This window comes from Trichosurus vulpecula, chromosome 1 (assembly GCF_011100635.1).
Source record: "Trichosurus vulpecula isolate mTriVul1 chromosome 1, mTriVul1.pri, whole genome shotgun sequence".
Taxonomy (NCBI): Eukaryota; Metazoa; Chordata; class Mammalia; order Diprotodontia; family Phalangeridae; genus Trichosurus; species Trichosurus vulpecula.
Genome location: NC_050573.1, coordinates 410,309,221 through 410,326,301, shown reverse-complemented (window position 1 = coordinate 410,326,301; position 17,081 = coordinate 410,309,221). Strand labels below are relative to the sequence as shown.

Genomic DNA, 17,081 nt, shown 5'->3' with positions numbered 1-17,081 from the left:
TTTTCCTAGCAGAATGGGCAAATGAGAACAATTTGTCCCAGTGGCCATGAAGGTGCCTGAAGAAGGCACTGTGGAGCATTTAGACCTTGGTCAGGCATCAACAACACCAAGATCATCCACTGAATCCCATGCCATTGCCAGTCATCTTGCCTTTTGTCCTACCACTGGACTTAGATGACGCAGGAAGAGAGAGTGAGCCTGATGATTTTGTGTAACTCTGCCTCACTTAAGTCCAATTCCCCTACAAGTCAAGACATAACCTGTGATGTCATTGATCCTATTCAAGAAAACCAGTGATGGACAACAGCTATGTACAGAACATTAAGCTAGGAGTTGGTGATAAAAAGATAAAATCAAACAGCCCCTGCTCTCAAGGAACTAACATTCATAATGTAAACACATTAAAGTAAATGCAAAATTTAGTCAGGACAGACTTCCTATGGGAAGTAATATTTGAGTTGCGGTTTGAAGGAAATTAAGAATTTTGTGAGTCAGAGATAAAAAGAGAATATTTCAGGAATGTGGAAAGACACAAAGCAGGAAAGTTAATGCTGTGTATGTTGTGCATGTTGTTGTTCAGTGATTTTCAGGTATGTCCAACTCTTTGTGACTCTATTTGGGATTTTCTTTGCAAAAATGCTGGAGTGGTTTGCCATCTCCTTCTCCAGCTCATTTTATAGGTGTGGAACTGAGAAAAACAGAGTTAAGCGACTTTCCTAGTATCACACAGCTAGCAGCTGTCTGAGGCCAGATTTGAACTCACAAAGATGAGTCTTCCTGACTCCAGGCCCAGCACTCTATGCATTGTGTATGTTGTATATAGACAATAGCAAGCAGGCCAGCTTGACCACAACATTGAGTCCATGAGAAGAAGTTGCATGCAGTAAATCTAGAAAGGTAATCTGGAGCCAGATTGTGAATGCTTTAAAAGTCAGACAGAGAAGTTTGTATTTTATCTTAGAAATAGAGAAGAGTCGCTAGAACTTCTTGAGCAGAGAGCAGAGGGAGTAATGTGGTCACACCATTGCTTTCAAAATATCAGTTTAGCAGATGTGGATTTGAGGGGGATTTGAGGCAGAGGACCAATGAGAAAGTTGTTGCCATAGACCAGGTGAAGGCTTCACCTAGGTAATTGTAGGGTAAGTAGAGAGAAGAGGACAGATGTGAGGATGTGCAGAGATAGAATAAATAAGACTTGGCAACGGTTTGGATATGTGATGTGTCAAAAAAAGAAGAGTCAAGGATGAATCTGAGCTTGCGAACCCAGAGGACTAGAGGAATAATACCACCTTCAACATATTTCTGTTAGGGGAATTTAAGGAGACGAGAATTTGGATCTGTTTTAGACATGTTAAGTTAACATACTATTGGAGGAACTGTTTGAAATGTCAAATAGGTAGTAGATGAGATGAAACTGAAGTTTAGGATACATACACACACACACACACACACACACACACATATATATGTCTATGGAGTTGGGGGCGTGTGTATGTACTTATATCTATAATATAGTGTATGTCTATGTATACATAATTACACATATGAATATAAAGTGTGTGTATGGATGTATATATATGTATAAATGTATGTATATATGGGAATTATTTGCATGGGTAATAGTTGAACCCATAAGAACTGAAGAAATGATGAGATCACTAAGAGAGAACATAGAAAGAGAAGGGGGATCAGTTAATAAAATAACCACCCTGTAAATTTGTCCTATTAAAAACACACACACATGACATGTTTAAAAATCCAAATTTGAAAAACAGAATGTCAGGGGGTGACAATTTGCCTTCTAAAAGGATTCTTTAAGGAGATCCTATAAATAAAAATTGCCCTGAGGCACAGCTTTCTGGAATATATCTATTGAAGTACAGTATACTTGAACACATACCTATTCCTTGTGCATTTCTGATTTACTGAGAATGTTTTTGAATTTTGTAGATTTATGGAGCTCTACTTGGATGAGATTACCTCAGAGCTCTCTGAGAGACTGAGAGGCCTTGCCATGAGTTATACTTTTATGATAGTAAACGAACTTAGTTAACTTGGTGAATAATTTCAGACTTTTCTTCTATTCAGGGCCAAACTCTCAGTATAGTTAGTGTCTGTAGGCATCACTTGCATTTTGTACTTTGGGGTCTGACTGAATGAAGGAAAAAATAGGAAAGCTATAACTAGTAATTGTTGTACCTGGTGTCAAGTGACTAGGAAAGAGTTGTCCCCAGGACACCATTGGTCTTTGAAATCCCGGGGCCCTGTGATTTGGGAGCAAAGATGGTAGTATGGGCACAGGAGGGAGAAAGTACAAGGCAGGATGAGGCTTCCACATAGGAGGGGACAGAAGAGAAGGGGAAAGGCCCATCTGGGATATAGTCGCAGGGTCTGGGAGTAGAGAAAGTATTTCCAGATTGGTGCTCTCATTACCTTTTGGTTTTCATCTTGTGAGACAGAACGCTTGTTGAACTGCCATAGCTGTACTCTGATTTACCAAACCCTCAAAATGTCCAAATCCACATACCTCTTTCACCAATAGAGCTGGCAAGAATGACAGTCAACATAAATATGGAACTAAACTGCCTCTGCTCTGTGATCCCCATTATGCTGAGATTCCATGGGTGTGATTCTGTAATTACAAGGTCTGATTTGTAATTTCAGTACTTAAAGGAAATCTGATTTTATTAGTAAGGGTTTTCCATCCACTGATGCAGATTATAACCCATCTGCATGTTAGTAGATGGTCTTGTTAGCATCTGGGTCTACAATATACATGGTCCCTTGACTGAACCGGTGATATGTCTCCAAATTTGGCTAGGCCCATGCCCAAAGCTTTTTCAGCCTGGTAAGATCTGCCATAGTTTGTGTTCTATTTGCATAGCTTTCAAGAATCCAGCATCACCTTTACAGTACAGTGAGGCATCACAGTAGGTATATAGTGAGAGACAGTGGAATATTGAGAGTTTGAAATTTAAATGAAATCAGTTCATTTACATTCCCATTTAATGGTCAGCTTGTGTTACAGTGGATAGATTGCTGGACTTGTGAATCAAAAATACCCAAGTTCAAATCCTACCTCATACACTTATTAGCTTTATGATCCTGAGCAAGTCTCTTAACCACTGTCTACCTCAGTTTCCTCATCATAAAAATGGGGATAATAATAGCACTTGGTTCCTAGAGTTGTTGTGTGAATCAAATGAGATAACGGATATAAAATATTTTATAAATCTTAAAAATGTGCTGTGTAAATGCTAGTTATTGTTGTCATCATCATCATCATCATCATTATTATTATTATACCTGTGATATGATTGATTCTGCAGGTTCCAAGACCAGTCAATCAAGTCCATGCTTTTCTGTTTTCCCAACAGAATAAATAGATTAAACTGGCTTGTATCATGATGGGTGACCAGAAGTGCATCTGGTTGCTTGCTATAGTAAATCTGTGGCTGTTGGCCTCTGTACACTTTTGTAGCCACGGCTTAATTATGTCAACCTAGAAGCAATGTATCCAAACACTCCACGACCACAGGTTGGCAGCTGAAAAATGGGAGGAAACTTCTTTACCAGATGTCACAAGGGCAAATGATTATTACGCTTCTAGGCGGGAAGGACAAAATCTGCGGTGCAGACATATGGCATCACATTTCATTTAAGAGCCATAGTCCCACCTCATGATTAAGGGGAAAAAAGGAGCACTTTCTTTTATAATCACCTTTAGGCTATAGTTGTAAGACTTTAATAATATATTGCATTTTGTATTTGCTCAGAAGATTGCTACCCCAAATACTCAGTCACAATTCTGAGAAAGAATCCCAAAGCTTATTTGAAAAAGTGCTGCCTCCAGATCTGCACATTTAAATTTCCAAGTGACAAGGATAGACTTTAGCTATCTCCCTAGATGGTTATAACACTAAGTACTGGTGTCCTTGATGTGTATCAGCCCAAGAATGTAAGTGGATGGAGGTGATAAGGACCCATTTCCAAAGAGAGTTGCACAAAAATTTCTAATTTGTTTCACAGATTTCAAATAATCAGCTATAAAACTAGCTCATAGTGCTTCCCACTTTCTGATTATGTCAGTTCTGTCCCTGTAAAATATAGATAACAAATTGTACTCTCTACTAATACCATGAGTTTTCCATTCCCAAAAAGTTTCTTTTCTTGGAGGAAAATGTTGACTCTCCCCCTCCCTCACACGGTATAGCCTTCTTGACATTGGAAAGACAAAGCTAATGTAGATGTAGGGAATAGTCTTCTATATCCCAGAATGTCAACACCCTTGCCAAAAATGAATTTATCAGCTAAATATAGCCGAGAGATTTAGTTTATCTAAAATGTCCTACAAGGAAGAAATAGTTTACCACTGTTTTTGCAGATTGAGGTAAGTCTGACTGACATATTATTGACATATGTTATAGATTTAATTTAATGCTGTAGTTCAGATGTGTGTTCTGATAAATTTGAGTGAAATCTAGGCTAAGATGAGTAGAGTTGTTTTAATATTTATGGAGTTGAAAATGCAGAGTTAGCAAAGGAAGCATTTTAATTAAAACAATGTTTCTCCATCAGTACTCACAGGAGAATGGAAAGGAATGCTACTAGAACTTGCTGGTCATTTGTATTTTTACTTGATTTTTTTTCTGCATTTTGAAGGCCTTCATATTCTTTGTTCTCAGCAACAGAAAACACACATGCTCTCTCGTTGGCAAATAAAAATATATGGTGCTGGGTCCCTTAAGAATTTCTTCTCTTTTGATGGGGTGCTCGAAAATTGACCCTTTCCCATTTCTTTTTTTTCTGAAATTTTAGGTATCCTGGAGATAACATCAGTGGAAATAGGAGTTGTAGCAGTCAAAGCCATTAACAGCAACTATTATTTAGCCATGAATAAGAAAGGAAAACTCTATGGTTCAGTAAGTATGCTTTTTGTTTTCAAAATTGACTTTAGTAAGTCATTACCATCATTTCAGGATTTAATCTCATCCATCCTCTGTAAATAGTTCTGTTATTATTAGATTACTTAAAAATAGTTCTCCCAATAATTCTCCCAAACTTCAAGTGCTGGCCAACCAGTGGTTCTGACCAGACAAACCCCATGTTGTTTATCTGTTTGCCTGCTACTGATCATCAGTAAATATTCTGGCATGGTAACTGGTGAGACCTCTAAGAGGAACTTCCAATCAGGTTGTCTTGAGAGCAATACTCAAGTTGGAAGGGAATCATTACCAAAGCAAGCCAGTTTGTTTTGGTCGATTTTAAACACAGATTGCATGCGAGTATCATGGCTAACAGTATAATCTAGCCTATGGGTTTCTTGTGTCCTCTGAATACCCCTATAAATCCTTCTTTACTTTTAGTGAGGAAAAGGATTAGCATAATCATTATTTAATGAGACCATTTTTTTTTCTAATCAGTTGTACCATTTGTCATTTTAGGCCCTCAGAAACAATCACTAGTGCCTCTCTGTGAATGATCATGTGTTGGATTTTCACTTGTATATATACATTTTCTACCTTGCAGTAGTGGCTCTAAATTAGTCTTATTTAAATTGCTGGATGAAGATCATCACAAGTGAAGTGTGACCCAGCATTAAAAACTGTGCAGTTTTTGATTATTCTCTAATAATATATTTGGAATATGTGAGTGCATGTGTATACACATAGATATAGTGAATACGTGAATTTGTTCAATGATAGCTTTCATACATATAGGGTACATGTAATATGTGTGTGTGTAATATTACGTATACCAACAAGTATGTATTGACCACCTACTACATGCCAGTTAGTTTAGAGGATAAATAATAATAATATCAATTTTTAAAGACTTTATATAGCATCTTAAGATTTACAAAGCACTCTACATGCATTATTTCATTTGATCTTGACAACAACTTTGAGAAGTAGACCGTTTATTACAATTTTCATTTTACAAAAGGGGGAACTATGGCTCAGGTTAAATGAATTTCTTGTGGTCACAGAGTTAGTAAGTGTTAGGTGTGGAATTTGGAGCTATATCTTTCAACTCAATGTTTTTTCCACAATACCATTTTTCCCCTAAAATGTACAGGAAGTTCAGGTTCTGAGTCAGGAGACAAAACTGTTATACATGAAATAATTAAGTTTCAATTGTAACTGTAGGTACAATTGTAGTTCACTATAAATTGTAACAATTAAGAAGGTTTCAAGAAAGTCTTGGAACTAAATCTAGGCAATAGAAGATGGATAAATTTTAGAAAGGGGATATGTAAGAAAAAGAGAATGGAATGGAAGGAAAAAACATAAGTATCCAGGAAAGGAATGAACACAGTGTACAGGCGAGAATCTTTAGGGAGAGGCTCATATAGAGAAGCAATGAGAGGTAGACCTGATAAATCACTTGGTTGAGTCTCAGTTTCCTCATCTGTAAAATAGAGATAATAACTGTAATATCTTATCTCCCATGGTTGTGGTGATGATCAACTGAGGTTATACATATTAAATTCTTTGCAGATCATAAGGCTTTATTATACAGGTCATTATCATTATTATTACTATTATTATCAATTACAATAAACTAGAGAGAATAATTTGCTCTTTATTCTGCAAATAAAAGAAAATCAAGTGTTCAATTATTTTTGAAGACAAGAAACAAGTTAAATTACGAGTCAAACGCTAATAGTTGCCAGTAGAATAATGGATAATCAGAGTTTCAGATTAGAGGGGAACTGGGTGGGGGTATATTCCATTTTACTGGCCCCAAAGCTAAACCAGGGAATACTAGTTGGATTTGTGGACATTGAAAAGGGCAATCTAATTGCGACTCTAGGTTCTAAACATAAGGAATAGGTACAAGGCATATCTAAATTGGACTTATATTAACTTGAGTATATCCTGGCTATAGAATGATGCCTATGACTTGAAATAAAAGTAGGGACTCTGTGGAATAAAATTTGAACGTTTAAAAAATATAAATATACACATAAATGTATATGTATGCATACGCACATACACATTTTACATAGATATACAAATATATTTAATACGCACACACACGTATAGTTATTGTTGATGTTGTTCAGTTGTGTCCACTTCTTCATGGCTGCATTTGGGGTTTTCTTGGTGTGTGTATGTATGCATGCATGCATGTATGTATGTATATATACATGTATATGTATAAACATGTAATGTATGTGTATATATGTATACATGTGTATGTGATGTGTATATGTGTGTGTGTATATGTGTGTGTATATATATATATATATATCAGATTTAGATTGAGTGTAATTTCATATCTTGCAGAAGACAATAGAAATTCTTTTTTTTGAAGAATTTTAATTCAATTTGTTGTTCAGGGTGAGGCTGAATTCCTGTAGCCGGTTCAATATAGGAGAACTCTGTTATCTAGTAGATTCACATACCCAAGAAATAGGAGTAAGTAATGTAAAGTCAGGCATTCTCTAGATTTGTGATAATGATCAATGAAAATACTATTTGGGTGGAAGAAATATTTTACTGCCTGGAACAATTCTTTCTTCCTCTTCCCAGCTTTTCTCCCACTTCTGCAAATAAATTTAGATCAGCTAATCCATTAATAGTGACTTGTGATTTCAAGTTAAATTGTTATACTAGCTTACACTATTGAGTAAGAAAGCATTAGTCTTTACTGGGTAATAACAACGAATAAATGAAATAATTTTGTTTAAATAAGAAGCTGAGAATTCTTAAAAGCACTGTAGCATAGAAATATATCTCACTCCTCATTATTATCCTACTTGGTATTAGGTCTGTATCTAATATTCTTTAGTCTCTTTTTCTTACTCTCATCTCTATTAATTGTTTCATGTTACCTATACATATTCAACTTGGTCCTATTCCCATTTAGATTAGTAAGCCTGGTCACTACCCCTTGCCACTGTCCTCATGCCCCCCCCCCAAATAAAAATTATCCTTATCCAGGCAGTCATGGTGCAATAGGAAGGAGTGCTGGATTTGAAATTGGAGGTCCTGGGTTAAAATCTCAGCTCTTCCACTTCCTACCTTGATGTCTGTGAGAAAGCTAAGTTTCCTCATCTTCAGTTTCCTCATGTATAAAATGAAAAGATCAGACCAAATGACTCCTAATGTCTCCTTCAACTCTACATTGATGATTCTATGAATTTTAGATAGCCATTATATTAATATATACTATTAAATACCAAGGAGAACAGATGAGACAATGTGGCCGACTTACATCCCCCAAACAGGTGAAAATACCCCCATCCCCCAACTCAAATTACCTACCTCCACTGCCGTGGATTGGATGAAAGTATCATCTTCTCACGCAAAGGATAGATGTTTGTTTTCTTTTGGTTTTGAGTGGACTTTAAGCAAATTAAATGAAAATATATACAATACCAACAACAACACAAATGAAAAAATCAAACAAATAAACCTTTAGATGTTATGTAATTTTATGATTAATCTTAACTCCAGGGAAAAGTTGTGGAAATGTACCTCACAATCCTTTTTTTTTGGTAAAGTTAAAGGACTATGCATGTGGAACAATGCATATACTTTCAAAACTCAGTTGACAAGTTGCTGTACTACTTTTTAGCAATCTTTTTAATTTAACAAAAGTTATAATAATGTCCTTGGTATTTATGCCAGTTTTCTTTAATGCCAATTTTCCTAATATATATACCCACATACACATATGTTATATATTCAGTAATTTGGGGAAATTATCTTGGATTCCATATCTATATCTATGTTTATATATTTTTGCCATATTTTAACAAAATTTGAATTTAAAGGGAAATTCTGAAGCCAGTTAGTCTAATTGCTACCCAAATAGAATCTTTTCAACATCATACATGACATACATGGTCATCCAGACTTGGCTTGAATGTTTCTAGTTGTAAGAACCTGCTGTCCTCTATGGGAACCCAAGTCTTTATCCTTATATTAAACAAAGAATTGCCTCTGTGAAATTTCTATTCCCAGTTTTGCCTTCTGGATCAAGCAAAATAAATTTAGCCCTTCTTCCGTATTACTACTCTTAAAATGTTTTGAAAGCCATTACTGACTGTGTAAGTCTCCATTTCTCCATACCAAAAATGCAGCATGAAGCCTTTTATTATCCTAGTTGTCCTATCATATATTTATTGTTGTTTGCGGGGGAGGCGGGGCAGTGTGGCAGTGTTCTTTGTTTTGTTTTGAGGCTGGATCGCCCATTATCTTTCCTAGGCTGGAAGTACAGTGGCCACTCATGAACACTATCTGATTAGCACAGAAGCTTTGACTTGCTCATTTTCTGAACCTTCTTAAGATAGCCTGGTGGCACACTGCTCTCAGGAACTTAGCATCTATTCATGCCAAACAGTGAGGACACCCAATTGGCTTAGTCCTATTGAAACTCAGAATTCCTAAGTTCAAGTAATTCACAGGCTTGGCCTCCTCAGTATCAGGGATTATATAAATGTGCTACCACGCCTAGCTCTATATCCTTTATAGCTTATTAGTGACCTTACTAAAATATAGTGTCCAAATATTCTAGGGTGTAGTATGGTGAAATAACCCCTCCCTGGTCCTAACACTGCTTTTCTTAATGCAGCACAAGGTTAAATTAGCATTAGTAACTGCCACAGCAATTTATTAATTCACATTATGTTTATATTTCACTAACACCCTCAGGTGTTTTTTTAGACATGGAGCTATCTAGTGATGTCTCCTCTATCTCCTTACATTTGAAGTTGATTTTGATAACCAAAATATAAGATTGTACATCAACAGTTCTCAGCTTTTTTGGCCTCAGGAACCCTTTATGAGGTTAAAAATTATTGAGGAACCCCCACCAATAACTTGTTACTGTATTAGAAATTAAAATATTTTATTATTCTTACGAAAATAGTTTTGACCTCACTGATTGCCTGAAAGAATCTCTGGGACTCCCAGGGCACCCAGACTATACTTTAAGAAGTACTGCAATCTCTTTTAATTTCATCTTATTAGATTTGATCCAACCTTTTTTTGCTTTCTGAGATATTTTATATCTTGACCCTGGCTTCTATCTAACATTACATCTATTCCTCCTTGTCTTGTATCATCTACAAATTTGATAAGCATATCATTTATTTCAATATTTTTGATGAAAACGTTAAATGATATGCAGAGAAGTACAGATTGATCCTTAATACACTTATTAGAGACCACCTTCCAAGTGACCATGAATGAATAATAACCATTCTTTTGATCTAATAATTCAACCAGTTCCAAAATCTTTTTTTGTGATTCTGTTTTGATGATTCTCAAAAAATGCTCTAACATACAGAAACAGATATTTAAATGGTGAGAGGTCTGAATTGTGGGACCAGAATTGTATCAGCATTGGGCCACTTATGGTAACTAGATAGAGAACATAGTCAACATCACAGCATTCCAAATTGACCATAAATGCAGATTGGTGAGTACAAGTACGGGATGGAAAAGGAGGAAAGCAGGGAGTAAGAAGTTTTGCTAGTTTCTCACCTAGCCTAGGTAGCCTGCTAGCTTTTTATATTCTCTGTGGGTGAAATCAGGGCTTCTTAACTGGAGTCCACTCATCCATGGATAGATTTCAGGGGGTCCAGAAAATCGTTATTTTTTAAATATTTCAAAACAATTGGTTTGCTTTGTAATCCTATATATTTTATTTTATACATTTAAAAACATTACGCTGTGAATGGTTCTAAAAGCTTTGGATTGTCAAGGGTGTCTATTACCTTTTAGTTCCTGGTCTCTCACCATATTCAAATAAACTGCATATGTATAGGCAACTAGATGGAAGAGTAGTGTAGTAGATAGTATGCTGGACTTTGAGTCAAGAAGTTCAAATGCACTTACTTACTGTGTGCCCCTGGCAAAATCACTTAAACTTTATCACCTTCTATATCCTAATCTGTAAAATGAAAACAATAAATACTTCCCAAGATTGTTATGAGGATCAAATGAGATAACATATGTAAAGCACATTGCAAAACAAAGTGCTGTAAAGTGTTTTTTCTTATGATTACTCTTATCCAATCACTAGCAATTCTAAGAGCCAGAAATAGAGAGGAATACTATTACAGGCATAAGAGAGACAGTTGGAACAAAGACATGGAGACAGGCAATGAAATATTGTCTTTCACAAGTGAGCCAGTATGGCGAAGTCAGAGAGATGTAGAGGCAAATAATGTGTAAGAAAACTGGAAAGATAGGAAACGGCCATTTGGGAAGCACTTTATTGTCAAACAGAAGCTTTTAGACTCAAGCAGTAATAAGGCATCACTGGAATTTATTAAGTAATGGAGTGAAATATTCAGGTCTGCTCTTTCAGAAAACCATTTTGCCAACTGAGTGAAGAATGGACTAGAGAGACTTAAGGCACTGAGATTGACTAAAAGGCTGTAATAGTTTACTGTACTGTAATAGTTTGAGATTGAATGCCCTGGGGTGGAAGCAGCAACAGAGGGAGAGAAGGGATACATACAAGAGATGTTGTAGGGAATGAAATAAGAGATTGGAGTAAGAATGGGAATCAAGTATGACAATGAAGTTGTGTACTTGGGTGACTGAAAGGAAGGTGCCACAGTAAAAGGTAAATTCAGAACAAGCATAGGTTTGGCAGAAAAGATGATGATTTCTGGTTTCAGACATGTTGAGTTCAAGATGGTTATGTACTATTCAGTTTAAAATATTCAAGAGGCAGTTGTTGATGCAAAGTTGAAGGACAGATTGAAGCTAGACTTATAGATCTACAAGTCATCTGCATACAAATGATCAAATCTATAGGAGCTGTTGAGATCACCAAATGAGAAAGAAAAAAAAGAAGACCTAAGGCAGAACCTGGGGTGATATCCACAGTAAGAGGATGTGACATAGATAAAGATCCAACAAAGGAGACTGAGATGGATCATTTAGAAAGTTATGAGGAGAACCAACGGAGAAAAATGTCATGAAAACCCAGAGAGAAGAGAGAATGATATCCAAGAAAAGGTGGTCAAAGAATTTGGAATGCTACAGAGAGGGGGAAAGGATGAGAAGTGATTAAGTGACATTAAATTAAGAGATCATTAGTACTTTGGAGAGAGTGATTCAGTTGGATGATGAGGTCAGAAGCTAGATTGCAAAAGGGTTAGAAGAAAGTGAGAGGAAAGAATGTGAAAGGGTGGAATGTAGAGAGATTTTTTTAAAATGTTTATCTGAGAAAGGGAAGAGAGAGATAGGACTGATAGCTAAGGGGATAGTAGGATCTAATGAGGGTTTTTTGAGGATTAGGCATGTTTGTAGGCACCAGGGAAGGACCCAGTAGATAGGGAGGAAACTAAAGATTAGCAGTGGGGGATGAGAGGATGTTTATGGAGGCAATCTGCCAAAGAAGAAAGGAGGGAATGGGAAGAGTATGTGTTTGAGTTAACTTTAACAAGGAGAAGGGTAACCTCTTCATCAGAAACTGAGGTGAAGAACATAGTGGGGGATGGTTAGGAGAATATGAGATGAGAAAAAAGAGAGAATTGGGGGATGGAACATGAGGTGACATCCTCATCTGTGGGGGGGGGGGATTGGGTACCATAGAAGGATTGAACATAGAAGGGTTGGAATAGCCCTTATGGTGAGAGGTATACAGAAATGATTAGAAGGAGTAGAAAGATGTATATTTAAATGATGAAATTAAATACATAAAGTAGCATAACACTCTTTAGCTCTCCTTTCTTGTCAGAATTCATTGTCTGTTTATTCTTTATTCATCGATATTTTCAAAATTTAGTATGACCTTGCAAATAAGGTTTTACTATTTTCCAAATCCACATTTTGCCCCATTGCCAGCTCCCTCTTCTCCTGGGGCACATGACTCCTACTGTGAGAGAAAGATGAAAATGACATTCTTTATTTTTTGACCCCCCCCCAAAAAAAGAAGCCCCATTTTATGGTTATATAGCTATATGAAAATAAATCTTATACTTTCAAGCTTCAGAGTTGCTTTTTAATGAGGTTTACTGTACATTTTTGGTTAACATTTCTTATGCACAACTGGTATACAAATGACAATAACAAAAAATACCCTCCAAAACAGAATTTTCTTGACAGTATTGATTTTATGATGAAAGAAAAATTCCAATTCTGTTTAAAGATTGCATTTTGGTTTTCTTTTGCAGAGAGAATTCAACAATGATTGCAAGCTGAAGGAAAGGATAGAGGAAAATGGATACAACACCTATGCATCTTTTAACTGGCAGCACAATGGGAGACAGATGTATGTGGCACTGAATGGAAAAGGAGCTCCAAGGAGAGGACAGAAAACAAGAAGGAAAAACACCTCTGCTCACTTTCTTCCCATGGTAGTACATTCATAGATGAAGCATTTCTTGATGCAAGTGGAATCAAAAGCTCTCTTGTCGAAAATATCTGGTAATCCTCGAGAAGAGTAGGCTTGAAAAGCAAAGACGTTGCAGACCTCCGCTTGTTTGAGAGAGGGAGCCTTTGAAGGTTTTGTACTCACTGCTGGCAAAAGAAATCATTTAAATTAGTTCTGTGTCATATCTTAAAATGAAGATGTAGACTGGATCAAATGGGATGGGTGCTCTTCCCAGAGTGAACAACATGGCTGTTTTTTTGTTTTGTTTTGTTTTTTATTTCTGTGATAGAACTTGGAGGACATGAGACAATCAGATGAATGATCTTTGGGGAAAGTTATTTATGGAATACTAACTCATATCAAAGACTTTCAATGCTCATTCAAGCCTGATGATCCAATGAGCAGTTAGACACGCAAGCATTTACTGGAAGCACTTGGGTCATAATGCACAACCAAAAGAGTTTTTTGGTGTGGCAACGTGGAAGAATGGATAGGATTAAGAAATATAAACACATTAGTGCAAAACTGTTCTAACAAAACGAATAGTATGGTATGCTTGTGCATTCTGCCTTCATCTTTTCTATTTCTTTCTAAGTTATTTATTTAATAGGATGTTAAATATCTTTTGGGGTTTGAAATATTTTCCTCAGCAGCTGCCTTCTGGTCTCTTTTTTCTTTCAGCATATCACAATCATGTTCATGAAGTAATAGTTTTAATACTTGGCAAACATTTGGAAAATGGGAAGTGAATGTGGCTGTCAGACCAAGCTGGGGGAGCAGATATTGTCTCAAATCTGCCTTCCTTTGGCTGACATTGCACTTATTTAATAAGCGCTAACAAACAATGTATCTGAGAAGGGCTGGGGTATGTGGTCAGTGTGAGGTATCTGCCAGTCCCTGAATACATTGACCCCGGTATATCATATCCATGATAAAATGAGCACAAATGGCCAAATTCTGTTATTGGTAAGGCATTTCTGACTCCTGTTGCATCAGCTTGGGGGTTCCCATTCAAAGAAAGAAGTTAGATCTAATTATTTAAAAAAACACATAAAATTGCTTGGCCCACATACTTACTAGTGACTCATTGACACGTATCACAGCAACAAACAATGAAAAGCCTGTCTGGATGTATAAGACCCATTTGTGACTCTATCAGCATCAATCTCCCCTAAGGGAGCTTTTGAGGCATTTGTTATAAAGTACAACTCTTCCCATGAATTAGACTGAGTAAATCTATCCTGGTATATGTGTAATCATATACTGAAATCTGTTCAAGCTGTATGATCTAGTCTTTTTTTTAATCTTCTTTTCTGTAAATTTAAAGAGCTCTGGAAAGCTCCTTAATATAACCATATGGAAATTCATTTTGTTAGAGCAGGTAAATAGAGAACAGTACATCAGAGTGTACCAGTCTTCACATTGTATTCCACTAAATAAATACATAAGCCTTCTTTGCAGTGTCTGTAGTGAAAAAAATGTAGTATAATATTATTTGTTTTAAATACTTTTAAGTGATAACTGAGATTATATTGATGCTGCAGTTTTATCTCCATATTTCTTGTTGTGAAAAAGTCTGTTTATTTTTATTGTTTGGAAACTGTATTTTGGTACAAAGGAGAGACTCAGTAAATGTGGCTTTTTACTAAAGTTTAACCTCTAGAAAGGCTGGTGTTTTGTGATCTTCTTATAACTTATTTGAGTCAATGCTTAACCAGCACTTCCAATGTTAATCTGTTACTTAAATATTAGCTGTATAAAGAAGCTTTCCCGTACAGTACTGAGTGGTCAGACTTTTCTCCTTTAAAGTTGTCTATTTCAAAAAAGAAATGCATTGGAGGCACACAGCATTTTGACTTATAGATAAAGTTGCATTTCATGGTAATTAGGTTTCAACTTGCTTGTTAAAAAATGGGATTTTTAAAAATACTTATTCTTAAATACCTATGGTTAGAATCCTGATGTTAAAAGTTAACTTGGTAACAGAACTGAAAGCAAAAATGTAATTCACCTCTATCAGGGTCAGATATTCTTGGTTACATATTTTAAAATAATAATTGGGTATGGCAACTCAACATGGACCACCCACAACAACAATGCACTATTTGGTTAGACAAATACAGTATTGGATGACCACTCCAACAGCATCTAGGACATAAACTGGGTTCTCATTTCACGTAATCGTTTAGATTACCAAAGAGCCTACACATAAACATTCATAATTATAGGATTCAAAACACTAAAATAGCTTCTAGCAAAATGTATCAGTGCTTGCAGAGGCCAAGAATAGAAAATATCCAAATATCCTTCTTCCTTCTCCCTCCCCCACCCCCACACCAAGTGAACAGAGATAAAGACAGGAACTATTTCCTGAGAAGTAAGAAAAAAAATCTCCTGATTTAAAAATGGTGACTCTATGTTAGACAGTACCTTGGTCCCCATTGTGGCTGGACTGCTACTGAAGATAAGGGGTGTCTAATCAATCCTGAGCCCTTCAGGTTAACAACTTCCTGGAAGTTTGGGGAACTCTGCCCATGTGGAAAACGTGGACCTGGGATGTGACAGTGCTTCAACACAAGCATATGTCTGTGTGAATGTTGGTAACTGAGGGGGCCTCATAAAGATAAAAGAATTGCTCCTCCTTCCTACCTCCCCCCAAAGCTGAACAATGTACAATATGTTACCTTTAAATAAAAACAATAAAATGCTGGGAATAGAAAATACAAAAATCGTTTTTGTTTGTTTTATTAGCCTAAAATTATACAGAGTAATAAAAGAAAAAAAAGTCTGATGGCCATGTGCACTGCAGGATGTGGTTAAGGGCTGCATAGCCTCAAACAACAACAACAACAACAAATCCCTCGAACGTTTGTAAGGTTTCTTTAATGTTTTGCATGTGTGAGTCAGCTATCCTTCCTCTAATAACAACCAAATGCTTTAGATTCTTCCTGTTAAGTATCCAGGTCCACCTAGTTTATATAACGGATAAAGAGGAATGAACTGAAAACAAGCTTGCTTTATAAAAGGGGGGAAAGGCTTTAGGAAGTGAGTTTAGCCATGTCTAAAAGGGGCCCCCAACAATGGGCTGGGAACAGCTTCTGAGGCATTGTGTGAGAGAACCTCCATGATTCTGTCACAGACAGAGGCACAGAAAATGCTCAGCCTGGGTCATGGAGACTCTGGCACAGGGCCCATAGGGCTGTGTGATAAAGGAAGTTATCGCACTCTAGTTAAAGAAGACAGTAATAATACCTCACTAATTTGGACTCCATTAAAGTTTGTGAAAATTAAGAAAACGGACAAAACTAATACTTGAACTTTGTAGAAAGGGAATGAAGACAGAATATGGAAGTCAAACCTGCTCTGCAGTTTTAAGAGGTGCCAATCAGTCCACTAAAGAGAAAGCAGATTCCCTGGGCCTTGCATAACCCATTTGCTTATCAAAAATTGGAACTAAGAGTCACTCATTAGAGTTTTTTTTTTTTTCCAGAAAATGACTAGTTCCTTTCAGGGTTTGGTTATTTTATTGTTCGTTAGTATGGGGATTTCTTCTGTAGAATGTAGGTCACCAAGTCAACTTACAATCTTAAAGGGTTGCCTTGGAAAATTGCATAGTTAAATAATGTAACCATGGCCACATGGTTAGTCAGAGACAGTATTTGAACCTAGGTCCTCCAGATTGCAGGCTGACTCTCCATCCAATATGCCATCCCATTTTTCAGTTACCTGTTTCC

General features: G+C 36.5%; 1 protein-coding gene across 1 annotated transcript in view; it reads left to right on the top strand.

The window, feature by feature from the left end:
• FGF10 (fibroblast growth factor 10) overlaps window positions 1-13,345 on the top strand; it is a 117,169-nt gene extending 103,824 nt beyond the window's left edge. The window contains exons 2-3 of the mRNA XM_036741843.1: window positions 4,819-4,922; window positions 13,148-13,345. Of these exons, the coding sequence (XP_036597738.1) occupies window positions 4,819-4,922; window positions 13,148-13,345 (302 nt within the window). The remainder of the gene's footprint in view (window positions 1-4,818; window positions 4,923-13,147) is intronic.
• Window positions 13,346-17,081: the final 3,736 nt, after the last annotated feature.